The 17,310-nt window shown below is 44.3% G+C and overlaps 1 protein-coding gene across 1 annotated transcript in view; it reads right to left on the bottom strand.

Moving 5' to 3' along the window:
* Nucleotides 1–1,212: 1,212 nt before the first annotated feature.
* The window catches only part of LOC117037206 (inhibitor of carbonic anhydrase-like), a 37,691-nt gene continuing 21,593 nt past the window's right edge, over nucleotides 1,213–17,310 (bottom strand). Inside the window, exons 9-17 of the mRNA XM_033133010.1 lie at nucleotides 17,017–17,159; nucleotides 14,587–14,677; nucleotides 13,350–13,406; nucleotides 11,290–11,445; nucleotides 7,438–7,579; nucleotides 4,555–4,619; nucleotides 3,709–3,893; nucleotides 2,249–2,435; nucleotides 1,213–1,421 (exon numbers count right to left, since the gene is read on the bottom strand). Coding sequence (XP_032988901.1) covers nucleotides 1,387–1,421; nucleotides 2,249–2,435; nucleotides 3,709–3,893; nucleotides 4,555–4,619; nucleotides 7,438–7,579; nucleotides 11,290–11,445; nucleotides 13,350–13,406; nucleotides 14,587–14,677; nucleotides 17,017–17,159 — 1,061 coding nt within the window. The 3' untranslated portion in view covers nucleotides 1,213–1,386. The remainder of the gene's footprint in view (nucleotides 1,422–2,248; nucleotides 2,436–3,708; nucleotides 3,894–4,554; nucleotides 4,620–7,437; nucleotides 7,580–11,289; nucleotides 11,446–13,349; nucleotides 13,407–14,586; nucleotides 14,678–17,016; nucleotides 17,160–17,310) is intronic.

Raw genomic sequence — 17,310 nt, 5'->3', positions numbered from 1 at the left:
TTATTTGCAGATTGGCTTGGTAGTTAAGTTACTTGCAGACTGAATCTACGAAGGCTAGTTTCATTCTCAGTAAGGGCAGTTACAGAGCAACCTTTAATCTGCAGTAATTTTAGACCCATGTCCAAGGTGTGACCTTCAGTGAAATCCTTAGGTGTTCAATGAGGTTTCTTCTCTTTGGTTGCTAGGAAGATGAATGAGTCCTGGTCCTGTGTGAGCTCTGAGAATTGTTCAGCTTATAGGTCTCTCACAGTTATTCTTTGCCAAGCCTGATGGATTTTATATGCACATGGAGATTAGTATTTCATCAAAGACTCAAGGAGACGCTTATCAGATCTCTTCTGCATCCAATCGCCTTGGCTTTCCCAAGCCCCTATCTCTGTTGCCTCAAGTCAGTGTGATGGACTATCTTGAGTTCCTCATCTCTGTGCTAGGATCTGGAAATTTCCTCTAGGCAAAAAGTAGGATCATCATTCTGCTCACCTCTTCCCCTTCCCTTCTTTTAGGGATCACAGTCCTGCGCTGTTATTGTTCAATGTTTGAAAACAGTTGTTTTGTATATTTTGTCCTGTTTTTTCACTTGTTTATGGAAGGAGGGCAAGTCCTATGCTGGTTACTCTTTCACAGGCAGAAGCAGACGTCCACACTCATAAAACTGACATTTGACAATATATAACTTAGGTTCTCATTCAACAACATTCACTGAGACACTACCATAGGTTGTAATTATGATAATAGAAGATATGGCAAAATCTCAGATAAGAAACTGAGTGTAAATCACATTTTCAGGAAGTTGACCATAAAAGGGTCGTAAGAATGGATGCTTACAGCACTTTTAATATTTTTCAATTAATCTGAACCAGGAGTTTGATTCCACTTGACACTATGAATTTTAAAAGTTAAAATATAGTTTAAAAATAAACTGATTCCTTATCCTTTGTTTTTATTATGTAAGTCCTAGATACTACACACACTGATGCTTTTTTACACACTTGTAATCACCACTCAGACTCCCTTCACACAGATTTATTGCATCAATTATATTTAAGTGACTTGAATCTTGGGTAAAATAATCAAAAAGTAGGGAGGGAAGTTGAGTTTAGTCTTGTAGAGTTCTAAAAAAGGTACAATGTAATAGATGTTAAATTCAGAAGCACAATTCTAGTGTAAAGAAATGATTTTCATCTCCCAAAAATATGAGAACAATTAAGGAAATTTTCTGAGAAGACACAATAATTTTTATTCATTTCAATTTTTGCATCAGTTATAGCACATAATGATGAAGATCACTGATAATAACACAGACCCACATGCAGACAAGTGACAATGTGGCCCCACCATATTTGCAGGCTCTGAGCATCTCTGCAGTTGCCCAACTTTGATTAGTTTTTAATTTCCATGGAATGTGCAGGCGTTGAGAAGTTCTGTGAAGAACAACATAAGAGAAAGACCTTCAGGCACTGCCTGTGCTTACTAAACACAATTCTGTTCTAAAAGTAAATGATAGGTAATAAAGATTTTTTAAAAAACTCTTCTCCTTTCCTCTCTCCCTTCTCTCTCTCTCTCTCATTCTCTCTCCACCCCCCTTTTCTCTCTCTCTCTTTCTTCAGTGACATCAGTGCTATCCTTAAATAGTTATATTTTCCTTCCTTCCTGCTCTCATCATCTCCAATGCACGATATATAAAAATTCAGGCATACTCCAAATAATTTGATTATCTAAGCTCTAACTTTACTTTTCCAACTTATTTCTTTTTGAGGCAGTTATGCCATTCTTATACACAGCTAGAAACCGTCTATTATAGTGCTAATTATGCTTTATTTATTTGTTTCTATTAATATTATTTTTTATATTTTACTTAAAAGTCTTTGAAAATTGGTCCTCTGATTGGCATATACGTGTCATTTCCCAACCTTCTCCCTACATTTGAAGAGTTCACACGTACGTTTACATTTTATTAGCAAAAAAATGAAATACATGTGTAAACAAATTCAATTTCCAAATGATCTCAAGATCTATTGCACTCTCTGTCTCCTTCAAATATTTGGCCTTTCCAGGTAATGTCGTATACTATTGTCTAATTGAGTCACTTCATTGATAAGTCCGAATCCTCCCGCAGGCCCGGGGCAAGCCTTCTGAATCTTTGTGTTCCTATTCATGCTGGCCCAGGGCCTGGCACACAGTTGTCCTTAATACACACATGTTTACCTGACCCCAATGTTATTGTTTCTCAGTGTTTAATTCTACTCACCAGAGGGTAAGCATTGCCTCACTTTAGCAATATCCATAAGATACTCTGGCCCTAAGTATTTTTGATAAGTTGTTTTGTCCTGAAGGTTAGCCAAACATTCCGTGTCATCACTGAAAAGCAGGTCCTTGGCTGAAGATTTGAACAACTGGAACATCATATATTCGAACCCATTTCTTCCAAAGAGCTCCTGGGTCAGACAGACAGACAGTGAGTGACCAGGTACACCAGGGAGCACAGGGTTGTGTGTTCTGCTTCAAAAGATCTGAGCCTACTGGACTGTTCAGTTCCAGCTCTTGGGAAACCTGGGACACAGCAACAATTTTGGAAACCACATAATAAAATGACAAAATTATAGTCTCTGGATTCAAATGTGGCCCTATCTTTTCCTTGCCATGTGACTTTAGGAAAATTCTTTACTGAGCTCAGTGAACCTCAGCTTACTCACTTGTAAATGGAGATAATAACACCAAAGAGTGAGATAATGCATGTAAAGCAATTGCTAAATAGAAAGAGCTCCGAGTTTGCCACTATATCACTATTCTGCCAATCACTGCCAGATGTTTTCAACTTTCTGGGTTGCAACTGTAGGTCTGCCTACTGCCCGGAGCCCTTGCTACCTTACCTGGATCTGCATCAGGTACGCGACCATTTCCATTTCTTCCTTCCCCTCACCTCTCTTCATTTGTCCATTTCCCTAGTAACCATGGTGGCAGCTCACCCTGCACGGGACCCATCCCTTCAAAAGTCCATGACCAAGAGCCTCTGGTTTTGCCAGCTCTTCCTGGGCCGCCCTTTAACTGGGATGTGTGGGCAGCATATGTTAAGACATGGATTACTCGTCGAAGCACCCCAAAGAACGGAGTGTGCTAGTGCCAAATGCAGATGAGGCTTTGGGTTTTCCTTATGATCATTTGATTTAGGCAGCCCACTACTCCAGAGGCTCAGCCCTTGTTGGCTGCCTCTAGAGGTCATAAATGCAATGTTGGCTTTTTAACTTTCATAAAGCCCCAAACAGTGCTCCGTCTGCCAGGTTCAGGAAACACACTGGCATATACCGAGGTCAGGTAGAGTAACTTCCATTCTGCTATTCCCACATATATATAGCTCAGCCTAGTGCAAAGGGCACTGAGCTACGTCCCTTATTTCTGTGATAGAACAAGCCCAGGAGGTACCATGACACTGCGCAGAGAGTCAAGTGAGTCTCAGGAAGACACTTCGGTTGCCCACATGTCGGAGGCTTTTCCAGTCCCCTTTGATATCCTAGATAGTCCCAGAGCTAGAAGTGAACACTGCCCCCGGCCTTCCGCTTTTATCAGAGGCAAGGCTGCGAGAATCAAGTTCCACTGCCCAAGGAGAACGAGTGTGAGACTTGGCTGGCGTGTGTCTGTGCAGATCTGCAAGTGAACTGAGCATTGGGTTGTGGGGGGTGGAGAGGGGTGGTGCGGACTGCATGCCCGTACCTGTTGGTTGAAGAGCATTCTGCGAACAAAATCTGCCTTATCTTCCCTTGACACCACAGCATGATTTGGGCCTCTGCCTAGGTGGCAGTTCTGAGGCTCAGTCACTGGCTTCCTAGTGCCATCGAGGCACAGCAGCTGAAAGTCTTCCTTCTTCAGATTGTTAGCCCAATCTTCGGGGTTCTTTCCTAGGGAGAGAGAAGCCAGAACAGCTGACGACTTTCATCAGGCGCCCTCACTGGGCAGATGTGACCAACCACCAGTGTCTGGGAGAATCACAGAAAAACAAAATAGTACTGCTTTTAAGATAAGAAAGGAGAGAAACATTCATAAACTCATAACTTTATAACCTTCTGGTTAGTGCTATTTCAGTCCTTTTAAAGGCAAAGCTTTCTTAAACAGGCATGAATAAAAGCACTAGCCAGAAAGGAAAAGATTGATAAACTGAACTATGTTAAAATGAAGAATGTCCGGTCATCAAAAGACATCAAGGAAGTGAAAAGGCAAGATTTTTCCGAGATGGACAAGATATTTTCAATACATGTAGCTGTCAAAAACTTGTATCCAGAATAAATGAAGAATGCCGCTAAGTCAAGGGAGCCGGGCCCTCACAGACAGACTGCGATCCCCCGCATGTCTGTCAGCTGCTTGAAGGCCAATGTGACAACCGATCCTGTTGAGTCTGACCAGACGTGAGGATTTTCTCATTCCCTAAGTAAAAAATGTTCGGGCGAAAGTCACTGGAGTTTGACAGACTTAATAAACTCCCTAGGTTGCCTCGCTGAGCGGTGATGTCCTGTGAGAGACTCAGATTTTTCCGATGGAGGAAAGGACAGCAGAGGCACGTACCGTCAGTGTTCTGCAGGACCGTGGGGTGCTTCACAAAGGCCACGTCTCCCTTCTCAACCAGACACCTGCATGGCAAAGGTCAGACCAGTGAGAAGCATCAATAGGAGTGGGAAGGAGAGATACTGAGAGGGGATCACCCCGCCTCCCCCAGAGCTATTTCTCTCCCTCACACTATTTCTTTCCTTTAGCCCCGTCTTCATACAATCCCAGAACTGAAGGAGCATTATCATCTGCCTCGGATGTATCTGTACCTAGGCACTGAGGTAGACCAGAGACCTTTCTGATCATGAACTTGACCTGGCTATTCCTGTTTTCCTTTCTGTCCTCTAGCCCTGTGGTTCTCAAACTTTGCGGTGGGATCAGCAGCATTGACATCAGCTGGGGACTTGTTAGAAATGCATATTCTTGGGTCCCACCTCAGACTCTACTGGATCAGAAATTTCCGGGGGTGGGGCCCAGTGGTTTATGTTTTAACAAGCCTTCCAGGAGATTCTGATTTGTGCTCTAGTGGGGGAACCACTGCTCAAGAGCCACCTCCCCGCTCTATAGAGCAATGGCTTCAAAAACGTCTTTCCACTTCCCGCAAACCTCTGTCTCTCCACATACACTTCCCAACACTCCCGCATGTGCTCCTGCTTCCCAGGGAAAGCTCAGAAATCATTACTGGGCTTTCTTTCAGCATCCCTCCGCCAAATCTGCCAGCCCAAGTCTCCAATGCTTTTCTCCTGTCCTCCGGGTACAAAGAAAGAAGGAAGGTCTCCCTCCCAGCGAAAGTGTCCGGGTGCTGTGCATCCCATCCCTGCTCACATTCTCAGGCACTTTCCACTATACTTGTCCTGTTTCTGTATATAATTGGCTCCTCTCCCTGTTCACGAGGCCCCGTGTCGATGCCACACTGCCCTCAGCATTGTGAGAGAGAGATGCCTCTCTCCCCCAGTCAGCCAAACACCGAAAAGGCATCACTGCACTTATTGCCAGCACCCTTCACCCCACCCTCACTGACCCCTGCCATTCAGCCCATGGGACTGACTCACTACTGCATCTGCTCCCACCAGAGTCACCAGAGCCAGCGACCAGTTTGCATGTTCATGTTATTTGATCTCTGAAGTTCTTCCTTTCCCCAGTGATTTGGAATGTTATCATCTTTGTTGTAGACCAAATATAATATGTTCATGCATCTGTCTGGGAAGTCTGTTCTCTTCCATTGATTTATTCTTCATTCATGCACATAAACCAGCCTGCATTGATCACAGTATTGTAGTCTTATATTGTATTATAATGTGATTTTTTATATCTAGGAAAACAAATTACTGGTGTATAATTTTATTTAAAAATTCTTGGCTCTTGTTTGGTCTACCAAGCTTTAATACTTTTTTGAGAACTGACTCCCTCTACCCTCATCCCCCTCAATCACCCTGGTCACAATGGAAGAAGCTACCACTTTACAGTGCAACTTCACTGCATTGTGAGTTGTGTGAGCAGGAAGCTTTCACCTAGACTGGGCCACACACATTTCCTGCCTGTAGACTGAGAAACAGAGAAAACCACCCTGCAGGAAAAGAGAAAACGAAGCAGATGGGCAGAAGGAGAAAGAGAGACAAGAGAAGCAGAGTGGGTCCCTTTATACTAGAAACTCATTCATTGTTTATCTAGAATTCTAATTTAACTGGATATCCTGAATTTTGTCTGGCAACCTTCACCATAAAGTATCTTAACCAGCTCCTGAGGCTCAGGTCTCAGTCCCTACAAGGAGGAAGCTCCCAGAGCACCTGTTAAAATATCCCCCTTGGCGTAAGATGGGGGTTTTCACTAGCAATTGAAGGAGTCTTTATACATTTTGTTGAACAAGATAAGTACACAAAATGTGTAGTATTCTAGAGAGTGATAAGTGCTAAAGAAAACATAAAGTAAGAAAGGGGGACATAAAGTATTGGTGCGTGTGTGTGTGTGTGTGTGTGTGTGTGTGTGTGTGTGAAAGAGAGAGAGAGAGAAATTATAGAGTGGCCAAGAAAGACTTCCCTGAGAAACCCTAAAGATAATGAAGGAATTAGCCATGATGTTATGAGGTGGAAGAGCACTCCAGATGAAATAAGAATAGGTGCAAAGGTCCTGAGGCAGGAGTGTGCCTGGTGTCTTCAAGGAACAGCTGGGATGCCAACATGGCTGGAGCAGAGAGAGCCGGTGGAAAGATGCAGGGGATGAGCTCACAAAGGCGCCTTGTAGGTCAAGAAGGACCCTGACCCTTACTCTGTGTGAAACGGTAAATTACTGGAGGGCTTGAAGCAGAGAAGTGTGATGCTCTGTTGATATAGACAACACACACCAAGGTTCTGACTTTTTTCCAAAAGGAAAAACGGAGTTGCCTTTAACCGAAACGGAGACAACTACAATGGGTACTCACTTGGGTGGGAGTATGTGAAATTACAGAAGCTCAATTTGGTACATTTAAATCTGAGATGGTGATTGGAAATCCAAGTGGGATGCCCAATAGGCAGTTGGATATATGACTCTGGAGTTTCATCTGGAGTTTTGAAGAGACAGTTGGACAGGAACGTAAATTTTGATTTGAAGCTGGGGCTCTGAAAGTTTCCGTGACTTGTCCACAATCACACAGAGAAAGGAGCAAAAGTAAAACCAGGGTTGTGACCCTGCACCCAGCATCTTGCCTTTCCCCAGGTGTCCTGACTTAGCTGGGTCTGCAGGAGAGTGCTCCAGCAATGGGCTGCACTTGAGTTCTTGGAACCACTGGGAATTTGCAGTTGTTTCCAAATTCTGGCTCCTCCTAAATGCAGCACCCAGATGCTGGGATGATGAAAAAGGTGGAAAGGCAGGAAGTTCAAGGGGTTGGTGCCAAAGAGAAAGGTGGTGACAGCCACTACTCGCCTGAACGCCCCACTGGAGCCGTAGTACCGCTCCTGGCTGAGGGGAGCACACGTGTGGGCTGGGTTGCTGCCTCCGCCGCACAGAGCACACAGGCTGGACTCTGGATCAGAACCAGGGGCACAGCTCTGACTGAAGAATTCATCTGTGCAGGAGGAAACAGGAAGTCAACTCTTCATGCCTGTGTTAGCGAGAAAGCTGCAGATTTTGTTCTAGAATTGCCTGAATGATGTAAAGACACATTCAGGTATTTGGTACGATATTATTTGAAATAAGAACCTTATAGAATAATAAAAAAAAAAAGGTTGTAGCTGAAGCAAAGTAAAGCAGGACTGGCTGAAGTTGGGACAAGGGCCTGTGCTCACAAAAGTCCACTCTATCCCAGCCCAGGAAGGGCAGACACAGATTTAATCCTGAAAGAGTGGACAAAATTGGAAGTCCTGGCTGGTGGAACCTGTCCCCCATGCCTTCTGACTTCTGCTGCCCTGTCCTTCTTTAAAAAGTCTGCCCTCATGACTCCACATCCAAGAAGGGGCCTGAGAGGCCCAGCCACCACGCTCTGTGCTGGGCTCTAGGGCACTGGGGTGAGGACCCAGCCTCCTGGAGCCCAAGTCTGTGGGGTGACAGTCATGACTCAAGTAACCACATAGTGAATTCATTTCCCCCCTTGCTCTGGGGGGAAAGAATCTGGTTCCACAAGCTGCAGATAATGGAACCAGGGGCAGACATGGGAGTCAAGAAGAGGCCTCAAGCCAAGGGATGAAGAATGAACAGGAATGACCCAAGTGAAGGGCGAAGAAAGCAGCACCGGCAAAGGCCTAGCACCAGGGCTGGAGGTGGGGGACAAGCTGGAGGTGGGGGACAAACTGCAGGGAGCTTAATGCAGGTCACTGGGGCTGGACCACCCACAGCAAGAGTGAGTGGGGAAGGGCCAGGGCCAGACCACACCTCCTACACCTTTGTGTAAATTTTGTTCTTTACCCTTAGAGCAATAGGGAGCTTCTGAAGGGCGTTAAACAGTGCTGGACCAGGGGTAGTAGGCGGGATATAGTCACATCTGCACTTTGCAAAGAATGGTATGGCAACAAGGTGGATGGAATCCAGGGCAGATGTGGGGTTCATGCAGCTGGCTACTGTAATAGTCAAGGGGAGATGAGGACATTTTGGACTAGAGTAGCACAAAGGGGCGGGACATAGGTAGAGGTGGGAGAAACTGACATCACTGGTGACGGATGGGTGTGTGGAGGATGGCAGCTCCCAGGTTTCCAGCTGGGGCAGCTGTATGGACTGTGGGCTCCTTCACCAAGCTAGGCAGCTCGGGAGCAGGACCGGGCTCAGCAGAGATGCATTCCATTTGGACAGGTTGAGCTTAGTGTGCTTTTGAGATACCTAATAGGTAACGTCAAATAGGCAGTTCAAACATACAAGTCTGGAGGTCAAGGAGAGATCTGTGGTAGGTATAAAACTGGACATTATCAACATACAGACATGATATCAATAATAGAGATAGCAGCAAACATTTATCCAGTGCTTGCTGTGTACGTATCTTTGTATGTACAATATTGTTTTAGATGGTATTTGAGGCTGCAGGCATGGTTGTGAGTGCTTGGGGACTGAGCTTGGAGTGGGGAAAAAAGTTGCTTTAAGCAACTCAAACATTTATTAACCAGGTTGGGAAAGGGGGACTTTGTAGGGATAGGAGAAAAAACCAAGCCAGTGTGTTTTCACGAAAGCCAGGAAATAGTGTTTTAAGGCGATTTGAAGAAAGAGGTCATGGGGAAAAGGACTGAAGTACGTCCTTCCAGTTAAGCAACTTGGAGGTCTTGGTGGCCTTGACCAGAGTTCTTCCTGAGGGATGATGCAGAAAGCCAAAGGGCAAAGAGTGGAGCAGTGAGTGGGAGGTGAGTGGTTCTGACCATGCTTTTACAAAGTCTGACAGTTAAGAGGAGGAGAAAGAAGGCAGGAGCTGGAGGACAATGTTGGGAGAGTGAGGATTTCTAAAGATGGAAGATGTTGGGTATGCTGACATGTTGAAAGAAATTGTTGGATATACTAGAGGGAGAAGTAGGACCCGAGGGTGTGAGGCTCTGAGAAGGGGAGCAAGAGCAGGGCCCACACCGAGTGCAGCTAGAGGGACTGGCTGGGCTGTGGAGGGAGGCTGAGCGGATGCAGCATCAGGAGGTCACAGGGCTGGTGTGGGATGTTGAGGGGGACCCTGTCTAGTGATCTTAATTGTCTCTTGAAGGTGCAGATGAGATCATCCGCTGAGAAACAGTGGTAGATGGGTGTGGGACAGAGGTGTGTGGACAATCAGGACATTAGGATAATTATTGGGAAGTGTGGGGGTGTGCAGCAGAGAAACACTGGGGGTGCCCCTGAGTGCCAGGGGCCCACGAAGGACAGCAGCTGGAGCATTTGCAGTTGAATGAACTACTTTGCCCTGTGATGTTCTCCAGCCATGTTCAGCTGCTCAAGAGCAAAGGGAGAGCAGAACAGGTAATGGGGTTCACACAGGGCTGGCATTTGTCAGATGGCTGGGGAAAGCAGGGGAGCAGGTAGGTATTGGCGAGAGAGTTGCTGAAATGACTCATATGGGAATCTAAGAGAGATGAGAATGAAACTGAATGATAAAGCAGTCAAGGTTTTCAATTTAAAAAAACAGTTTATATGGGAAAACAATACACACACACACACACACACACACACACACACACCCCACTCTTGCTTTGCCACCCCAGGCTTCTTCCCTGAGCCAGCTGCAAAACATAAAGAATAAGGTACACTTCTCCCAAAAAGCCATACAAACCGCCAACAGATATATGAAAAGATGCTCAACTTCACTAGCTATTAGGGAATTTCAAATCAAAGCCATAATGAGATACCACCTCACCCCAGTTAGAATGGCTATCATCAATAAGACAAATAATAACAAGTGTTGGGGAGGTTGTGGAGAAAAAGGAACCTTCATACACTGCTGTGGGAATATAAATTGGTACAGCCACTGTGGAAAACAGTATGAAGGTTCCTCAAAAAAAATTAAGAATAGAATTACCATATGACCCAGCAATTCTTCTTCTGGATATCTACCCAAAAAATCTGAAAACATTTATCTGTAAAGATATATGTACCCCTATGTTCACTGCAGCATTATTCATGGTGGCCAAGACGTGGAAACAACAGAAGTGTCCCTTGATAGACAATTGGATAAAGAAGATGTGGTACATATATACAATGGAATACTCCTCAGCCATAAGATGAAATAGTGCCATTTGCAACAACATGGATAGATCTTGAGATTATTGTGCTAACCAAAATAAGTCAGACAGAAAAAGTCGAGAACCACGATTTCACTCATATGTGGGGCATAAAACAAAGAAATGAATAAGACAAATGAACAAAAACTCATAGACGGAGGCAACAGTTTAGTGGTTAGCAGAGCATAAGGGGGGAGGAGGAGGTAGAAGAGGTTAAAGAGGGTCAAATATACGGTGATGGAAGCAGAGCTGACTCTGGGTGGTGAACACACAATGCAACATACAGATAATGTATTACAGAATTGTACACTTGAAACCTATATAATTTTACTAACCAATGTCACTCCAGTACACTTAATTAAAAAAAGAGAATAAGGTATTTTTCTGAGATCTTTGGGCCCTTTGGGCCGATCCACTCCCTTGGAAGCAAGGAGGTGAGGAGAAAGGGGAGGACATGCTCAAGGAGATGTGACACTCGCCCACAATGTGTGGCCAGCCCTTGGCCACACCCTTTAATGCCATTCACTGACCTGAATTCCTCCCCTACACAGGCACAGGCCCAAGGAATGGGTGGCCACACCACTTCCCAGAACACACTTACCAAATTTACAGGACCCGGTTTGGTTGTATATTAAACCCATGGGGATGTTCCAGCCGGCAGAAGTGCCCACTGCAGTATGGCAGGACTTCTTGCCTCGAAGAGAATTCCAGGTGAGGTCGGCATCTGATTTCTTTACCACTGCCACAACGTAGTAACCTTGCAAAGGAGATACCGAGATGCAATTTTAGTAGCTCCAGGGCCCTCGAAAAATGTATTCTAGAGCTGCTGCAGCCAGCCCCTGCCAGCTACTCTCTCCAAGGACAGGGAATAGCTTGAACTCCTCCCCTCACTCTAGCAGAAGACCCTGAAAAAACTGTCATTACAGGTACTGGGCCAAACAGACTGTCACTACTGCTCAAGATATGTCTACATACATACATTCACAAATATTTACGCACACACTTCATACTTTTTCACTTGAATCCTGCTATCGGTTCTTAGTTTCTTCTTTTCCAATGATATATTGTGCATACCTTTTTGCTGCAGTAGAAATAGATATAGCTCTCTCATTCTATGTATTGGCTCACTCTAAGTTACGCCTCACTGCACGGCAGTATTATATTTTAAATAATCCCGCTACTGGAGCGCATTTACACTGAGACCCATTTTTTCCTATTACAAACCACATATCTATATAAATCTTTGTGCACATGCGTGTGTACCTCGTTAAATATTTCTGTTGACTAGAAGTCCAAAAGAAAGAGCTTTAATGACTTCTTTTTTAAGGTTACATCTCTGAGTTACAACATGGATGGACCTAGAGGATATTGTGCTAAGTGAAGTAAGTCAGAAGAAGAAGATAAACACTGCATGATTTCACTTACATGTGGAATTTTAAAAAAACCAAACACAAAGAAGCTAAACAAAACAAAAACAGACTCACAGAAACAAAGAACAAACTGATGGTTGCCAGAAGGGAGTGGAGTGGAGCGATGCATGAAAAGGTGAAGGGGAATAGAGTCAATAATAGTGCAGTAACTTTGCACGGTCACAGATGGGGACTAGACTTAGTGTGGTGAGCACATGGCCGAGATAGATAAATGTCAACTCACTATGTTATACACCTGAAACGAATATAATGGTGTATGCCAACTATACTTTCATAAAAAAATTTTAATTCAAAAAATGAAAAAAGAAACTCCAAACCCAAATGAGTACCTGTTTTTCTCTCAAGATTCTCCCTCGGAGTTGCTTTCAAACCTTAATGTGCAGCAGAACCAGCTGCAGGGAACCACCTCTGTGTTAACACAGAGCAGCGGTCCTCCATCCCTGAGGCTGACTCAGTGGATCTGGGGTGGGGCCCGAGCATTTTCATTTCCAACAAATCCTAGGTGGCGCTGATGCAGCTGGTCCAGGCACTGCACCAGATAGAGAACCAGTGCTCTACCTACTGCCCAAGATTAGGTCTTTCAGGGACAGACACAGATGGGAGAACTTGTCACCTGGTCTCCTATTCTAAAGATGAGGTCGACTCCCCTGCTACTGAAACCCAGCCGGCTAAAAGCTGAAGGGTTGATTCCATTTTTCCTCATCTCCCTTAGCAGGCTGGCCCCAGAAATGTCAGGGCGAGGCTCTTGTCCCGTGTTGACCTTCGTGCACAAACGGGCAGGCAGCATGTGACAAGGAGCAGTGTGGTTGGTCAGGAAGAGCACGGGGGTTTTCAGTGACGTCTCCTCTTTTCAAGTCCAGGTACAGTCACTTCCTGGCTATGTGGCCCTGCTCAAGTCACAGTCCCTGAGCCTCAGTTTCCCCAGCTACATAACATGGGACAATGATGCCCACGTACTACCGGATCACTGAGAAGAACAAACGGGAATAGTGCAAGCAGGAATCCTTTACGGACTGTAAAGTGCCCTCCAAGTAGTAGTTATTCCTACAGCTTCGTAACAGATTTGCTTCTTAACGGTTAACTGTGGCATCTCCTCCTCTTTCCCTTCGTCCTCCTCCCCATTTTTTTTCCACAACTCTAGTAACTTTTGTTCATTTTTAAGGCTCTCCTCACCCTTTTCCCAAGAATGGGCCTTTACCTTTGAGCCCCAGTGTTACTGAGTCTGACTCACCTTCCACGGGTGTTTTCACACACTTAGACCCAAGCTCCCTGCTGCCATCGCTAGGCACTAAAAAGAAAAACAATCGCAGTGCATGGCATGAAATTCTCACATTACTCAATTGAAAGCTCTGAGCTTCTCAATCACAACAGTTAAGAATAACTGAGGAGAAACACCAGCTAAGCAGTTTATCATTGGTCATCAACAAGCTAAGATCCTGCAGTCCCATCTTACCACCTTTCCCCTCATCGTTGCCATCTGAACATCAGGTTCCATCCCACAATCTCCCCGGTACTCAGACATATGCAGAGAAAGAAAACAAGATGCCCTTTGAAGGGGGACAGAGCCCACCAAAGGTCTTGACAAAGATCCTTTTGCATTTGCTGTGTGATTCAAGTCATCCCAACATCTTTCTGCCCTTCAGAGCTCTGGACTGTGGTCGGCAGTCACTTATATTCTTGCTAAGTCGAAGGGGAAAGAACCAGTCCATGGATTCAGAAAGACCTGGATGCAGTCTTTATTCTACCTTGGACATATCATTTAACTTCTCTAAGCCTTAGTTTTTACATCTGTAAAAAGGACATATTTGCTTCACACAGGGGTTTTGTGTTTAGGGATAATGTATGGATTCTCACTCATTGCCTAACAGATGAGGTGTTTAACAAATGATATTGGTAAAATCCTTTTTTCCCCGGCTTTATTTTTTCATGTGGATGGATCCCCACTAAAGGGACATTGTGGCCCCACCCCTCAGTCTTCTAGTGCAGCTGGCGTGAGTTAATTTTGGATTAGTAAATTTGGCAAAAGGATTTAGGGACATGTCTCTCAGTCCCTTCTTTCTTTATTGAAGAGAGTGGGGAGAGGTGATTTAGAGCATCTCACCTATGTTTTCCTCTGCCCTCAGCCCTGGGGTAAGCCAACAGATCTGTTCTCCTGAATTAGTGGGCACCTTGGCAAGCCCTGCGGCCAGCTCTACACCATGCCCTCCCATATCACTATTTCAGTAATAAAGGTGTTATTTTGATCTCTTTTTGTCTAGCTCCTGTGTCTATAGCTTAATTGGTTCTGACACTGGGGAAGGCAGAAGTTACCTACTAGCTTCCTATACTTCAACAATAGTTATTATTATTATTATTACCTCAACAGTTTCATGACAGATTTGAACTAAATGAACTAAATTCTTTCCTCATATTTTTAACTCCACAGCCCAGATGGAACAAAACAGACAGAGATATTTCCCTCTACGTACTGTAGTTCTCGGCCAGGACAGGCACCAGACCACACTTGCCCGCTGTGTAGATAAATCCTCCATCTAAGCTCATGGCGTCAGCTTCTCCTTTCTGAAGTAAGAAACAAATCAATAGCACAACAGTGAGGCTGTTACCCCATCTCACTGACCCTCTGAGGTTTCCATCTCTTTGGCTTCATGTCACATGTCCTTGTGATTAACCAAAGCATGCATCACCCAAAGCTTCTGCCACATAAACATGGGTTTAGAAAACTAGACATGCATTTGGCCTGTTGACCCAGGAGCAAGAGCCCAACCCAGGTCCTGGTTCCTGGCCATCTCTGTATCATCTCTTGAGATCCAAGCTGACTGCTGGACATGCCCTCACTATGCTTACACTGTTCCATTGTCACTCAGCGATCCACATGGCCAGACTCAAAGGCTGCATTAACCTGTTCCCATGGCAGAATTCAATTCTGTTCCCATAACCCCATTAGCATTATACTCAGAGCCCTGGCACATCTACTTAAATAATTCATTACAGGCATACCTTGGAGATATTGCAGCTTGGTTCCAGACTACCACAATAAATTGAATATTGCAATAAATCTAATATCACAATAAAGTGAGTCACATGAATTTTTTGGTTTCCCACTGCATGTAAAAGTTATGTTTACACTATGGTATAGTCTATCAAGTGTGCAATACCATTATGTCTGAAAGACAATGCACATACCTTAATTAAAAAACACTATATTGCTAAAAATTGCTAACCCTCATCTGAGCCTTCAGTGAGTCGTAATCTTTTTGCTGGTGGAGGATCTTGCCTTTAATCTATAAAAAACCCAATATTTAAAAGCACAATAAAGCAAAGCACAATAAAACAAGGTATGCCTGCAATGATTAACTTACAATTTTAATCAATGAATTTTTCCAATAGAGCGAAAAATGTATACCTACAGTCATAGGTAAGGTCATTGAGTAAAAAAAAAAAAAAACCACAGAGACACATACGCATTCTTTGCTTTTGACCTGTTAAGTGCCTTTCTAGAAATCTGTTATTTAAGACAGCAGTAACTATAGGAGGAAAAACTTGCCAAGCCCTTACTATGTGCCAGGACCTTTTCTAAATACTTTGCAGTGATTACCTCATGTATTCCTCACAAACTCCAACAAGGTACATACTATAATTTTCCTTGTTTTATACATTAGTAAACTGAAGCAGAGAGGATTAAACAATTTGTCCAATAGATGGTCACTAAGACTTAACCTAAGGTAGTTTAATTCCTTAGCTTCTGCTCATAACCACTATGCCACACAGCCTCCAGGATCTGACTACTCCAAAGGACACATCCCTAAATATTACTCTACACACATTGGTTTCATTCATAAACTAGTGAAAAATCTCCCTGATAGGCTTATCGTGAGGGTTAAATGAGTTAATACAAGTTAAGAGGTCATAAACATGCTTGGCATATAGTAACTCCACAAATATTAGCTGCAATTAAAGACATACTAAGAAGTAGTGACGGTTAAAGAACAGTATCTTCCCTCCCATATTATCTATAATAGAAAAGAATTTGGAAATAATTCAAATATAGACATTTAGAAATTGTTTAAACAGATTGAGGCAGAAATACTTGGTGGACTATTATGCAGCCACTAAAATCATTTTAAAGAAGGTGCATCAACTGTGCTCAAAACTTTAAGTAATGATAAGAATAGTTAACATTTATTGACTGCTTACTATATGCCAGGCAATGTTATGAGCACTCAAATTCATTTACTCCTTATAGTTGACAAATTTAGGAGACTATAAACTGCAAGATCTTAATCTTACGGGTTGGTCCCAGGGAGGTTTACCAAGATCTCCTTAGGATCTCCTTTCCTAAGAAAGACTGTGTGTCTCCTAAGTTTGTCAAATTTTCAGTGTTTTACTTACAAATATATTTTTTCTAATCACAAAAGTATTACCTGTTGATAGAGAAATGTAATGTTAGTGACAACTTCGTAACTCAAAAATTACATGGTGATAATCTCTGAGTTAGGAATTTGTGAATGATATCATTTCTTTTTCATTTCTCTTCCATCATGTAATATTTTTATCACCTGGAAAAAAATTAAAATTTCCACCAAAGGACTGACAAGGTTGATTTGCTTCCACGATCCATAAGGGCACTGATCTCACCCTGGCATTTCACTCCACTTCCCGCAGGTCCTGGCAGGACACCACTCAGAGCTCCCTGGTCACCTGAGCTGAGCACCAAAGGGGGCTGGGCCTTGGGCTGGTTCTTTTGTTTCTGCCCAGCCCTGAGCTGGAGGGGCCCGTGGGCAGCCCACAACAGTTGCACGTCAGCCTTGAAGCTGATGGGAAGATATCTGGGAAGAGTCGGCGGAAGCGCCGTGTGTCTGGGAGTCCGAGCCCAGCTGTGGACGCAGGGCCCTCCTTACGGCAACGGCAGCGATGCAGTCCTCCACGCTCTCCTCCGAGGTACACCTTAAGGCACCACCGCTCACGGCACTCCAGTTGTCACACTTGGCCCTCTCTTGGGGGCCCACTGCGCACCACTGCACCCTCTGGGGCTCTTCCGCACCTAGGACAGGTGGAGAAAAGACCCAGGGATCCAAAGGAAGCTCCAAGATGGGTGGGGGGGGGGGGTGTCTGTGCCACTGGTTGCAGAGGGGCTGCCCAAGGGGGCCCTCACTGACAGCAGCAGAGTCTCAAGCCCACATCGACGCTCATTC

The sequence above is a fragment of the Rhinolophus ferrumequinum genome, chromosome 17 (assembly GCF_004115265.2).
Source record: "Rhinolophus ferrumequinum isolate MPI-CBG mRhiFer1 chromosome 17, mRhiFer1_v1.p, whole genome shotgun sequence".
Taxonomy (NCBI): domain Eukaryota; kingdom Metazoa; phylum Chordata; class Mammalia; order Chiroptera; family Rhinolophidae; genus Rhinolophus; species Rhinolophus ferrumequinum.
This window is presented reverse-complemented; position numbering and strand designations above follow the sequence as displayed.